The 14592-nt window shown below is 42.8% G+C and overlaps 1 protein-coding gene across 4 annotated transcripts in view; it reads left to right on the top strand.

The window, feature by feature from the left end:
• The window catches only part of HMGXB3 (HMG-box containing 3), a 52088-nt gene that overhangs the window by 31167 nt on the left and 6329 nt on the right, over positions 1-14592 (top strand). For all 4 annotated transcript variants that reach the window (XM_033180556.1, XM_033180558.1, XM_033180557.1 and 1 more), the window contains 6 exons: positions 975-1124; positions 4715-5016; positions 5496-5623; positions 8797-8928; positions 9842-10026; positions 13836-14055. In XM_033180556.1, the coding sequence (XP_033036447.1) occupies positions 975-1124; positions 4715-5016; positions 5496-5623; positions 8797-8928; positions 9842-10026; positions 13836-14055 (1117 nt within the window). The remainder of the gene's footprint in view (positions 1-974; positions 1125-4714; positions 5017-5495; positions 5624-8796; positions 8929-9841; positions 10027-13835; positions 14056-14592) is intronic.

Here is a 14592-nt window from a genome sequence, read left to right on the forward strand (position 1 = left end):
GCAAGATTCTTTCCTTCTGTGGTCCTCAGTTTCACTGTCTGTAAAATGCTGCATTGGTTTGGACATCTTTGGGGCATCTGTCACTCTCAATATTCTCTAATTCTGTTGATGCTTAAAGTATCAACCAGCCAGATGTCTTTTGGCAGTTTCTCTAGCTGATTTGATTAAGATGAACAGATTTTGAGAGAACAGCTAGATTTTTAAAAATTCTTGCCTCATAATGGCAGACAGGTTCAGAAAGGGTCATTCATTTGTTCAAAAAATATTTCTTGAGCACATATTCTGTGCCAAGCTCTGTGCTGGGGATTCAGGAGCAAACAAGACAGCACGGTATGATGGGTTAATGTCTGCTCTGACCAGATCCCTAAGGAGAATGTGTCTCTTCCCCTGGAGATGTGCTCAGATTTCTTTTTCCTGTGACCTAAATATAATCACTACCTTCTCCATGCCTTCACTCTCCACTCCCTTTGGCTACAGGAGGCAACTAGATTTACCATTTGGGGGGAACTACCCCTGAGTAGACCCTCTCTTCTGCTGATTAGTTAGTAACTTGTCATGGGAGCTTAGATGCTAGAGCTTTGAGCTTTAATAGTCCATAAGTCACAGTTTGTCTTCAGGCAGGGCTTGAACTCTTTAGGTCACCAGTCTGTAGCCCTCTTTGTTTAAACAGACCTGCTTCACTCCACCAACTGCCTGGACCCTGAAGGCATTTGAGTTTCTGACCATTGAGAGTCAACTCTCTTGTTTCACAGATAGGGAAGGACTGGACTGGATTTGCCAAAAATTTACAGCTTGTATTAAAAGTAAAAGGGTTAACTGCAGAAAAAAGGTTAAGGCCCTTGAAGTTAGGCTGAATCTAGTTTGCAGTTGCCACTCTCTTCTCTGATTTACTGGCAGCTGCTCATTCTGGTTCTGGGCTCTGCCCAGGTTTAACTTAATTTTTGTAGAATTGAACATTGGTCTTACTTTTTTAGGATTTGGGCCTGGCTACATCAAGAGGCCGGGGAAAGTGCAAGAATCCCTCTTGTAGCTATGTCTACACCAACAGGCACAAACCTCGGATTTGTCCCAGCTGTGGTTTTAACCTTGCCAAAGACCGGACTGAGAAAAACACCAAGGCTATCGTGAGTTCCTTCCCCAAACACATCCCCTGGCCTGTTCTGGGCTCTGTTAGTGAACCTGTCTTAGTAGAAATGAGGATTTTAAAGTACATGGTGGTAGTTAGAGCATCCAAACTGGAACCAGATTGTGGGTTCTGAACCTGAGCAAGTGCCGCCTTTTCTCCGAGCCTCCTTGTCCCCATTGCCAGGGTGAAGGGGTTGATTAGGTATCTTGATCTCTGAGAACCAAGAGTTCATTCACTGAAGAGAATGATATAGCACAGACCTTAAGTAGGAGTCAAAGGAGAGGGATGAAAGGGTTGCATCCTCTTACCTCTGAGGCCTGATACTAGACCTGTAAGTTGATTTACTGTTTTGGTAAATAGAGAATGCCAAAGCTAAGACTTTGTAGATTAGGGCACCGCTGCTTTCTTAGGTTCCTTGGAAAGCTTTTAGCTGATCAAAGCTTTACTTCTAGCAGTCTAGGCAAACCTCCTCTCTCAAGTTGGGCCAAACTACTTGGATAGTAAAATACATTCCACTTGGCTCCTTAGGGCTGCTATTATTACTATTACCAGGAAAAACGGGCATTTTCAGAGGTCCTCAGAATTTCCGTATGAGTTTTTTAAAGTGAACAGAAAACAGTTGCACTTGAGGCAGCAAATGGAATGACTAAAATACGGGTAAGAAGAGAAATGTCACTGATCTGCCTTGGGGAAAGAAGGGATGGCACATAGAACAAACAGGTGAGGACCTGAGATGGAGCCTGGTCACTCCAGATCAAGTCTGGACCTTGAAAGACAGGCAGGTTTTGGATAGAAGGGGAAGGCATGCCATACTTAAGGATAAGTGTGAGTGAAAATGTGAGAAAGGAAAGTGGAACCAAAGTATGTGAGCACGAATGACTTGGTGGGAAAAACACTGGGGCTGGGAGTGACCCTGAGTTGGAAGCTTCCCTCTCCCGAGCTTTAGTTTCTCCATTGGTAAAATAAGGTGGGCAAGGTAGATTAGATCTGGGCATTTTACTGTCAGAGCCAGGAGCCTTAGAGAAGACTGATAATTGAGCTTCAAGGAGTTTATAAATCCCTGAAATTGCATGCAAAATGGGTCCGTAGCTTTCATCAGATTCTCTTGCTCCACTGGATGCCTACTGCTGGAAGTAAGCTTTCTTCCCAGATTTTCAATGAGTTTTAATGTGCTCCTCTTGCCATAGCACTGATCACACCCCATATTGACTGCTTTTCTTAACTCCCTATGAGACCACAATCTCTCCTAGGCCAGGTATGTCTATTTTTTCCTGCACCTTCTAACCCTGGAGCTTATATATACAAAGTGTGTCTATCTGTAATTAGGAGATAGAATTGAGTTCTGTGTAGGTGGAAGCTCTGAGCATTCCTTTCTTCTTCCAGTTCATTGTAGCTATTTGTGCGGTTTGCAGTGGAAGTGGATGTTACTCTCTAGATCTAGGATGATGAAGTGACTTAACTTTTCAAGTGATATAGGAAATTATCTAGGGACCTCTTGCCAATTTCAAATCCCACTCTTAAAACTTATATCCCTCTGTATTTGGTTAACTGAGAGCTGCCCACCCCCAGGACCCACCTCTGCAGACCCTCCATCATTTTCCAATCTCCTAAAGTTTGGAGAAATACAATGTAATTATTGCTTTCCACAAAATAAAGCACTGGTGAAAACCACAGATACCTTCTTATGTGTTGTCATTTGGAGTCCCCTGGTGGCCAAATGTTTTCACATCTCTGAGCTGGAATGGTCTTCAGTCCTTTCTATCCTTCATCTCTGGCTACAGTCACAGGACAGTATTCCTGCCAAGTGGTCTTCCAGCTATGGTTTCATAGTCATGACTGAGAACACACAGCCTTTCGGGGCAGCTCATTCTACTGTTAGTCAGCTCTTCTGTAGCCATTAATTAATTAATTCTCTCAGCCAGCATATATTGAATGCCTGCTATGGGCCAGGCTTTCAGAGATGAATAGGATGTGGCCCTTTTCCTTGAGCAGCTTACAGTCTAGTGGGAGAGAAAGATAACCAAACTATTACAAATGAAAATTGTCATAGGTATGCAGAGTTAATAAAAAGCTCCTTGTTATTAAGTGTCCTAGTCTGTTTTGTGTTGCTGTAAAAGAATACCTGAGGCTAGGCAATTTATAAAGAAAAGAAGTTTATGTGGCTCATAATTTGGCCGTCTGTACAAGAAGCATAGCACCAACATCTTTTTCTGATGAGGGCCTCAGACTGCTTCCACTCGTGGTGGAAGGCAAGGGGAGCCGGCATGCACAGAGATCACAGACAGAAAGAGGAAGCAAAACTCATTCACCACCTCCCTTGTCCCTGCCCCACGTTAATCTACTCATGAGGGATCTGTCCTCCTGACCCAAATACCTCCCTTTAGGACCTGCCTCCAACGTTGGGGTCACGTTTCAGCATGAGATTTGGAGAGGGTAAACATCCAGACTATAGCATTAAGCATTTAACTTCTACAGAACCATGTATAATATGTCCATCAGATACGAATCAGTATCTTGTGTGTGTCTCAGGTGTCATGCTGGTTGGGAATCAGTAAATAAGCAGAATTCCACCCTTACTGAAGCGGGGAGGGCAGTGGTTTAGCAGCTATCAGATGATGAATTCTGCAGTCAAGGGGTGCACTCAGAGAACACAAAGCGGGGAGTGATTTACGCTGCCTTGGCAAAAAGGATCAGGGTGGAGCTCCATTGAAGAGAGACCTGCTTGAGAAAGACCTATTTTTAATGAGTATTTCAGAACATTGTTCCTAGAAGCCTCTGACTGGTATATAAAATTACCTTGTACCCAGAAGCCACTGAGAATTGAAGACACATAACTTTAAGCAGTGCAGATACTTGTTTATATATCAAAACTATCATTCATAGAGCCTTCATTGCACCATAGGCATTGTGTGCTAAGTGCTTTACTTAGAATGTCTTATTTAAACTGTGTAATAGCTCTAGGAGATTACTATTTTCATGCCTCATTTCACAGATGAGAAAATTGAGACTCAGAAAGATTAAGTAAATTGCCTTGGGTCCCACATATACAGCTGTTAAGTGGCATATCCAGAACTGAAACCTGGGTCTGTTATCCTCTAAACCCCATACCTGATGAATGAGAGCTAAGTGTTGAATCCATTACCAAGAGTTGTATATAATCCTTTTGTTTACTGATGCAGGTTGAATATCCCTTATCTGAAGTCCTTAATACCAGAAGTGTTTTTGAATTATTTCATTATTTGCAATATTTGCAGAATACATACTGCTTGAACATCCCTCATCCAGTAATTCGAAATCGGAGATGTCTAATAAGCATATCCCTTGAATGTTGTCTCAGTGATCAAAAAGTTTCAGATTTCAGAGCATTTTGGATTTGGGTGCTCAACCTGTAGAGAAACTGAGCCCCACAGAGAAAAATAACTAGCCTTTAGTCACACAGTGAGTTATTAGCTGAGCTGGTTAGGAACCTAGGTTTCCCACCTGTCAATCATGGGCCCTGTCTGTCTGCTGCTCCCAGACTTACTATTTTAGCCTGAAGCTGGCTCTTTCTGCTCTGAGTGCTTGGTGATCAATCCACTCTCTTCTCAGGAGGTGAGCTCACCACTCCCAGATGTACTGAATGCCACAGAGCCCCTGAGCACAGCCCAGAGGGAGATCCAGCGCCAGTCCACACTGCAGCTGCTGCGCAAAGTCCTGCAGATTCCTGAGAATGAGTCAGAGCTGGCTGAGGTCTTCGCCTTGATTCATGAACTCAACAGCTCTCGACTTATCTTGTCCAACGTGAGTGAGGAGACAGTCACCATCGAGCAGACCTCTTGGTCGAATTATTATGAGTCTCCGTCCACGCAGTGCCTTCTCTGTAGCAGCCCATTATTCAAAGGGGGACAAAAGTAAGCACCCCTTAACTCTGCCCCTAGCTGCCCCATCCCAGTTGGCTCATATTGCTCATTTCTTCAGAAAACTTATATTAAAGCTGTAACTGTGAAGATGTTATTTTCTGCCGTTTCTAGGCTTCCTTTACCTTTCTGATTGCTAAAAGTAAAGTGATAATTGGTAATTATCATTTCTGTTGAAATGCCTGAAATTTATCACCAGCTTAGGATTTAGTTTACATCTGGACTGCCCCACACAATGTTTAGGTTTGGGAGTTCATTGGGATTGGTTAAATTGTGTAATAAATTCAGAGTTACATTAATTGTAGGGGACGATTCCACAGATTCCAACAAGGTGGAAATACCTACCAGAAAACCTAGAAAATCCTAAGCTCCAGCAAATGAGAATTTGCCATTGATCACTGAGCCTTGCAACAACATAAGGAAGTCTCTTTCCCTTCTTTTTTTTTTTTTGTTGGTGATGTTTCTGGTACTAGCTCTCTGGCTGGGCCCCAGGAGTGCTGGCTGCTGACAGCCAGCCGTCTGCAGACAGTGACTGCCCAGGTGAAGATGTGTCTGAACCCCCATTGTCTGGCCCTGCACAGCTTCATAGACATCTACACAGGTGGGTGCCAACCTTCTCTTCCCTCAGAGAATCCCAAAGCAGGCTTGGAAACTGCCTTTTTGGATGAGACCTTGGGCTCTTTGAAGACTGGACCTTCTCAGATGGGGTTTCTGAGGAAGGGGGAATCTTCTTCCTAAATGTCTTAGTCCCAGAAGATGACTTTTACCTCTCAAGTGTTGAAGCTCTTAACTGGGATCTTTAAAATAACATCTTCATTGTGGACGGGCTGGAAAATGCAGACAAATAAAAAGAGGAAACAAAAAATCAAGAGCATTCCTACTGCCATGAGATAAACACTTACCAGTGTTCTCCATCTTCCAGAAATGTTTATTCATCTGTGCAGAATACAAGAAATTACAGGATTGATAGGTTTATAGTCTTTCTTTGAACAAAAGTGCGGTTGTGCTAGGTGTTGTTTTGGAATGTGCTTTTTAAATTTAGGGGTACATCATGGGCATCTTCCTGTGCCAGCAAGTAGAGAAGTACCTGACCATTTTTAAAGGGATGTATGGTGCTCCATTTTACACTTTTGTGATTCAGTCTTTATGTACAGCCCTAATTTATCTTTTGGACAAATACTCAGAAGTGGAATTGCCCCACATTTACCCTTTCCTACCCTATTATTCATCAACATCAGGCATTTATGGAACACTCACCATTTTTGGTTGAATCCTAAATTTTGTTTGTAGAACTGAGTGCTAAAGATGAAAGCATATTTGTGATGTGTTCTCTTTGTCTTAGAACTTAATGGTGCTTTATTTTGAATTTGTGTTTTTAATGTCTTATATTATTAGATTGAATTTGTACTATTTTATGCTCTTGCCAACAGTTAACAAGAGTGCCTATTACCCTATAGTCTATCTAGGCCAGTACTCAGGATTATATATTTATTTAGTCAACATGTATTTTAAAATTTACATGTAGTTAAGTGTGTTGCTCCCAGTTCCGTCGTTTCTGACAGATATACTAAGTGGTGTAACTGCCTTCACAATCAATATATAGAACAGGTCTATCACCCAAAACATTCTCTTCTACTGTTCTTTTGTATTTAAACCCACCCCCTCCCCCAACCTCTGGTAACTGTTTGATCTCATCTTTATCCATATAGTGTTCTCTTTCCCAGAATGTCATGTAAAAGCAATTATAGCACGTAGCCTTTTAAGTCTGGCTTCTTTCAGTAAGCTAATCCTTTGAGAGTCATCCATGTTGTCTTTATCAGTGGTTTGTTCCTTTTTATTGTGGAGTAGTTTTCTGTTGTGTCAATGTACAGCAGGTTGTTTATCTGTTCCCCATGGGAGGATATTTGGTTTGCTACCAGTGTTTGGCAGTTACGAATAGAGCTGCTGCAAATATTTGTGTACCAATATGAAATGAAACCTAAGTCTTCATTTCTCTTGGGTAAATACCTAAGAATCAGATTGCTGGGTCATATGGTAAATGTGTGTTTAATTTTATAAGAAAACAGCATTACCAAAGTGGCTGTACCATTTTGCATTCCTTCCCACAACGGGTAAAAGTTACAGTTTGCTCTGCATGCCAGCACTCAGCATTATCTGTTTTTGTTTTTCAGCCATTCTAATACGTATGTCTCCATATAAATTGTAGAGTCAGCTTGTCAATATCTACAAAGTCCTGCTTGAATTTTAATTGGATTGTGTTCAATCTGTACATATCAATTTGGGAAATTTTGACAGCCTAAAAATGTTAAATCTTCTAGTCCATAGTCTTTCTCTCCATTTTAGTAGGTTATCAGTTTTTCTAGTTTCAGCATATAGGTCCTGCACATATTTTGTTAGACATGTAAGTATTTTACTTTTTTTTTCAGTCCTAAATGACATGGTTCAGTTTCCAGCTATTCATTGCTAGTATAGAAATACAATTAAGTTTGTCTGTTGACTTTGTTTTTGTAGATAAGTATTATAATTTTTTTAAGTTTGTCAATTTTATAGGTAAAAACTTGTATATGACCTGTTAATTTGTTGTATTTCTTTGTGCTAGGTAGACTATATGTCCTTTTTATGATCCTTTATGGGTTTTTTTCCATAGTAAATTTCTTTTGTGAGTGTTTTCATTCTTCTTTTGGGCTTTTCTTGACAGTTTTCTCTGAGTTTATCACTCTGTTTATTCAATTTTACCTCTAGCCTGTCAGAATGTGGTATCAGTTGTCTTTTACATTTGTACTTGGTGATTTCTGGGGGCATCATGACTCTTTTGCTTTTTAAAAAAAAATTTTATGGGACCAGAGCTTTGCTGTCTCTTACGATTTCAGCCTTTGTACTTCTGCATACCCTTCTTCGCTGGGAACACGTATTCCAAAATTTGCTTTTGTGCAAATTAGTGCATTATATTTTGTGCACATAGAAAATCACCCACTTTTGTTTGTCTTAAATTGACTGCACTTAAATTCCTCAGATTCATTCATTTCAGGATTTGGTGTTGGAATGATTTCATAACCTTTGTTACACCCCTTACACATTCATGAGCTAAAGGATGCTCCTGGCCTTTCCCCAGGTGCAGTTGTGTGAGAGGTAAAGGACCTTTGGTCCTGAGGACTGAGCTGGGTGGGAGGAAAGTGTTTCTTTTTCTTTACTGGGGGGAAAAAGGATCTACTATATGTACTATTTCATTCCGTTGTTGTTGTTTAATGATGTATTGTAGGCAGCTTTGTGTCAGAACAGGTAGATCTACTTCTTTTTAAAAAAATGGATTCCGTGTTGGAATACTTTATTCTTTTTCATGCTTTCTCTTTTTATGAATGCACCACAATTTAATTAACCTTTCCCTATTGATGGGCATTTAGTTGTGGGGTTTTTGTTTTCCCTTTTTAAAATATATGACTTGAATAAAATAGAGATGGGGCTTTGCTATGTTGCCCAGGCTGGTTTTGAACTCCTGGGCTCAAGCAATCCTCCCACCTTGGCCTCCCAAAGTGCTAAGACTACAGGCATGAGATTACAGGCCATACCTGGCCTGTTTTGTTTTTTTGATATGGAGTCTCTCACTGTGTTACCCAAGCTGGTCTACAACTCCTGGGCTCAAGCGATCCTCCCGCCTCATCCTCCCAAGTGCCTGCAACTACAGGAGCGCACCACCGCACCCTGCTGGTGTGTATTCTATTTTTTGCCATTGTGTATGATACGTTAATTTCCTTGTTGCCTCTTCTTAACCTGCAGGTCTCTTTAATGTGGGGAACAAGCTGCTGGTAAGCCTGGACTTGCTTTTTGCAATCAGAAACCAGATCAAGCTCGGAGAGGACCCCAGAGTGTCTGTCAGTGTTGTTCTAAAGTCAGTGCAGGAGCAGACAGGTAAAAGTTGTTTTCTTCCCTTTCTCAAGGTTAGTCCTAAGCTCCCTGGGAATTATCAGTGATCGTCTTTGGTTAAAAGACTTGTTTTGAAGAAGAGTCTGATTATTTTGAAAAGGAGACATTCTTGACTTCTGAATACACTCTTCCTTTTGAATTTTACAAATGCCAAACTAATTTTGGAAAGCATGAGAGTCTTTCTGTGCATCCAGAGACCCTTAGCAAGAGTTTACCAGTGACTTCTACAAGTACCTCCTTTGGTCATAGGGAGACTTGGCCCCATTGCATGTTAGACTCATTCTGACCACAGCTCCTGGATGTCTGCTTCCAGTCTCAAGTCTCATGCCAAGACCTGAGAGTGAGAACCGTCTTTTCTGTCTAGAATTTTTTTCCTTCATGCCCTCTTTAGTCCTATTTGTGCTTTTCCCGTCCCTCTCCTATAGGCTCCAGTCCCCCTCTGCTTTACCTGCTGTGAGAACAGATGGAGTAGAGCATAGGTGCTAGAGTTACATGGTCCTGTGTTTCAGTCTTGGCTCTGCCACTTAGTTGCAGTGTGATTTTGTGCAAGTTATTCTTGTGCCTCTGTTTCTCCAGCTATAAAATGAGGATAGTAGCTCCTGGTTCATAAATAATTAAATTCGTGTGAGAATTAATGAGCTAACATAGTCAAATCTTTCAGCACAGCATCTAGTACTTAGTACAAGGCAGCTATCACTCCAGTGGGAATTGCCCTTTGGGTTGCCACCTGAGCACTTGCAGGCCAGATCCCTGACCCTCAGGGTAGTTAGTACACTGGAGTGTTCTTTGAGGTGAATCAATGTGGCAGAATTGCTCTACTTGCTACCCACTGGCTCATCCCTAGTGGCTTCAGTGTCTTTTTTCTGTGCCCTTCTCAGTGTGTTTGCTCTTCTTCCAGAGAAGACTCTGACCTCGGAGGAGCTGAGCCAGCTGCAGGAACTGCTGTGCAATGGCTATTGGGCCTTTGAGTGCCTCACTGTCCGAGACTACAATGACATGATCTGTGGCATCTGTGGTGTGGCCCCCAAAGTGGAACTGGCCCAGAGGAGTGAAGAGAATGTGCTAGCATTGAAGAGTGTGGAGGTAAGTGCCTCTTAGCCACCATGAGGGACCTGCGGAATTCTCTCATTTTGGCAGCTCCCTTCCTACATGATATCCCCAACGGGTGGATAGCTCCAGTCCTGTCTAGGTGAGGCAAGTGACTTTTTCCTCCCACAGCCCAAGATTTCATTTAGGGAATGCCAGATGGAAATAGAGTCATTTGTTTATTCAGTTACTCACTTGAAAAATGTATCCAGTGAGTAAGTATCAAAAAAAATATATAATAAATATATTGAACATAAACTAAATGCATGTTTTAGACACCTGAGAGATAGTAGTTAAAAAAAAAAACTACAAAACAAAGTTTCTGTCCTCATGGAGCTCACTTTCTGGTTTGGGGGACACAGGAAACAAATATCTGTCCAGGAGTAGTGAGTGCTATGAAGCACAGTAAAGCTGGGTAAGGAAGAGAGAGCAGTGTCATGGGAAAGGGCATTTGTATTTTATAGAGGGCAGTCAGTGGGGAAGGCCTGTCTGATACAGTAGCATTTGAGTAGAGATCTGAAACCCATGTGGCTTTGTGGAGGAATATTCCAGGCAGAGGGAACAGAAGGAACAGGGTCTGAGGTGGGCTCGCTGGGCATGATTGAAGACCAGCAGGGAGACCGGTGGTGTACCTCAGAGTGTGGGAGGGAGGGAGGGAGTGGTGGGGTATATGAGGTCCAGACGGTGCAAGAGGCCAGCGCTATGTAGGGTAACATGGGCTATTTTAAGGACTTACACAGAGTGAAATGGGAGAGTCACTGAAGGGGTTGGAGGAAAAGAGTGACCTGAGCCGACTTAGGTTCTGAACTGAAAAATTTTCACACAATAATAACACCAAATTCAGATGGCTTCATAGATTAATTATAACAGATATCCAAGAAATGTTATTCCAAACATAGGCAAATAATAAAAGTAGATGTATTTCCCCAACTCATATAAGGCTGTATAACTTTGGAAACAAAATCAGACATTTGATGTAAGAGAAGAAACTGGGGCTGAGTGTACTCATGAATATAAATGAAAGTCTGAATAAAATAATAGCAAATCAGATGTAATGAATAAAGTAATGCATCATGACAAAGTTTATCACAGGAAAGCAAGGTTGTTTCAACAGTAGAAAATATGTTAATGTAATTCACTACTTAACTGATTAAAGGAGAAACCCTATATGATAATTCCATTAAATGTATGGGGGGGGAAAAAAAGGTTTTCCAGTGTGATTCTACACCCATATTTATGATAAAACTCATAGCAAACAGAATAGTAGGAAGTCTTCCTTAGCCTTCTTTAGGGTTTAAAAAAAAATCCCTTAGATTACTTTTCCCTGTGATCATGCCATGAGGTCTGGTCTACACTCACAGGCAGGGACTGCCCCTTGGGTATGCCAGTAGTTGCATTGGAGTGTAAGGTGTCCATCTCTGAACTCTACCGTAGTAAACAAGAGCCTGGGACATGAGCTGACCTTCAGGTACTTACTGGACTTGGCATCTCATGTGTTCACTGATCAGGCAGGTGCAGAACCTGTAGATAACAGCTTTGGTATATTTTGACTGGACCACTAGACATATTAAGGGTTGAATGCATAGTCCTGTCTTTTTCTTCCCAGTGAAAAAACCAGGCAGCTAAACCATTTTGTGTGTGTTGTCTCACTAGAGGCTCTTTCCAGATTGACTCAAATGTACTTGCCTAGTAGTAATAATAATAATGTAGGCCGGGCGCAGTGGCTCAAGCCTGTAATCCCAGCACTTTGGGAGGCTGAGGCGGGCGGATCACGAGGTCAGGAGATCGAGACCATCCTGGCTAACCCGGTGAAACCCCGTCTCTACTAAAAAATACAAAAAACTAGCCAGGCGAGGTGGCGGGCACCTGTAGTCCCAGCTACTTGGGAGGCTGAGGCAGGAGAATGGCGTGAACCCGGGAGGCGGAGCTTGCAGTGAGCTGAGATCCGGCCACTGCACTCCAGCCTGGGGGACAGAGCGAGACTCCATCTCAAAAAAAAAAAAAAATAATAATAATGTAGCTAAGATTTATTGAGCATTTTATTACTATGCCAAGTTCTTAATCTGTGCTAAGTGCTTTACTATATGACTTAATTTTCCCTACAACCCCATGAGGTTTTCAGAGACATAGGCTCTAAAGCCCAGAGGCCTTGCCCAAGCTCACCAAGCAGAGAGGGGTGGGGCTGAGATTGCCCTTCTTCTTTCTCAGCCACTGGCTGTGGAGTCTGCACCCTAAGCACTGCCATTCTCACCAGTACCTCCTAGGACTCCGAGTTCTGGTTTTTCTGATCATACCTGGCCACAGCAAGTTTATGGTTTCCAAGAATAGACAGATGCCCACCTCCCTGCAAAGGTGTCATCTCCTAGTCCTGCCTGGCACCTGTCCTGTCCATATCAAGGCTCCTCTGTCCCAGAATGGAGTAGCATTCCCTTCACTCTCAGTTTGCTTGTCTCTTCCCTTCAATGGTACCAGGTACTTCTTTCATAGAGGTACTTCTTTGTTCTGGAGAGTAGTGTGGTATATGTGGGGAGAGGGTATCCTGAAGTCTATGAACTAAAACAGGAAGTTATGGAACAAAACTTAAATATGCTGTTATCCATGAAGAGACTTGTCAGCCCCTCTCTTGGGGTTGTATAAAGGAGGACCCTGTGGTTAGTTGATGTACTGGGTTGGCATTGCCTGTTCCCTTGCTTCTTGTGGAGAGGATAGAATCAGCTGGCCTCATTCCCCCAGGTGTGCCGTTTACACAGAGCATACACTAAGCACCCTGTGAGGCGGCGAACAAAGGAATAAGGTGAGGATAGGAGCCTTTATGGGGAGCAGTGGTTCTTGGACTTTAGTGGGTAGAAGAACTACACAGGGCAGTGGTTCTCACAGCCTTTTAAAGTGGAGGGCTTGCTGGGTGCCACCCACAGGATTTCTGACTCAGGAGATCTGGAGTGGGGCCAAGAATTTGCATTTCTAGCAAGTTTCCAGGTGATACTCTTGCTGCTTGTCCAGGGACCGCCCTTTGAGAACCATTCCTCTAAGGAAACTTTTTTAAATGCAAAATTAGGAGTTTAGTTCATACAGCTCAAGATGTGGCCAAGGTTTTTACATTTCTAATAAGTAACCTATACAACTCTGATTGAGGTATTAGGATCTGGGTCACATTTTGAGAACCATATAAGAGGGCATTGCAAGAAGAGAAATTGAGTAGCACAAGCGCTATTAATAGATGTCTATAAGAGATAAGTAAATGCTGCATTGGGTAGAAGAGATAGCTGTGTGCTGACAATGTGTGGGAGGAGGTCGGCGATCCACAGGGCCTTGGAAAATGGCTGGAATTTTACTCAATAGGATTCTGCTCGTTCTTGCCAGCCTGGTATCGGGAGGAAGGGTTTGGGCTTTGGAACTAGACCTGTGTTGACATGATTGTTCTGTCGCTTCGGGTGCTCAAATACTCACCTCAGCCATCCCCAGACTTGTTTTTTAGTAGTTCATTACAAAGTGTCTGACACATAACAGGTACTCAAATGGTAGCTCCCCTTTCTTTGTAAGACAGGGGAAATGACATGAACAAAACTATAGAAACAGAAGAGACTTAGGGACTATTCATGTCTGGGAGAGTACTGTGGTGTAAGAGAAAGAAATGTGACCAAAAGTGGGTACAGAGCTTGAAATTCAAGGCTCCCTGGCAGGGCCTGGCTGTCTGACTTCCTTCACCAAGCCTTAGTTTCCCTGTGTGTATAATGACAGGGTAGACTGTTGTGTTGTTGATGTTCTGTGACTCCCACAGTTTGACCTTCTTTATCCTGACCTTCTAGTTCACCTGGCCTGAATTCCTGGGATCTAATGAGGTAAATGTGGAGGACTTTTGGGCCACGATGGAGACAGAGGTGATTGAGCAGGTGGCATTTCCTGCCAGCATCCCTATCACCAAATTTGATGCCTCCGTTATTGCCCCCTTCTTCCCACCACTCATGAGAGGAGCTGTGGTCATCAACACTGAGAAAGACAAAAACCTGGATGTGCAGCCAGTACCTGGTAAGGCCACCTGGTGGCTGACTGGGATCAAAAAAGGGCTCAATCAAGAGTCTGGGACGTTGTCCATGGCAAGATAGCACAGTGGTAGCGAGAGGGCCAGGCCCCACTGGAGGACTCCTTTCAGAAAGATAATAACAGCCCGTTTCAAAATCCCCTAGAGTTTAAAGTTCTGGTGCAGAGTTGAAGAGCGGTCCACCATATTAAATAGCAGGGGAGCACGGCTCATTGTCATTCTTCTGCGATACACACACTGAGTAGGGGAACTCCTGTAAAAAATGCTGATAAGGCTCCATCCCCAGAAATTTTAATTGAGAAAGTGTAGGGGCAGGCCAAGGAATCTGCCTTCAAAACAGGCCTCCCAGATGGTTTTGCAGCTACTTTTGTGGATTATACATTGAGAAACCCTGGACTAGCGGATAAGAGGATAAGTTTCTAAGAGCTTGAGTTGGATTCCCAGCTATGCCACTTAGTAGCTGTGTGACCCTCTGTCAGGTCCCATCATTGCCCCAAGCCACTGTTGGTTCATTTACAAAGAGG

Source organism: Trachypithecus francoisi, unplaced genomic scaffold (assembly GCF_009764315.1).
Source record: "Trachypithecus francoisi isolate TF-2019V2 unplaced genomic scaffold, Tfra_2.0 Lachesis_group2, whole genome shotgun sequence".
NCBI lineage: Eukaryota > Metazoa > Chordata > Mammalia > Primates > Cercopithecidae > Trachypithecus > Trachypithecus francoisi.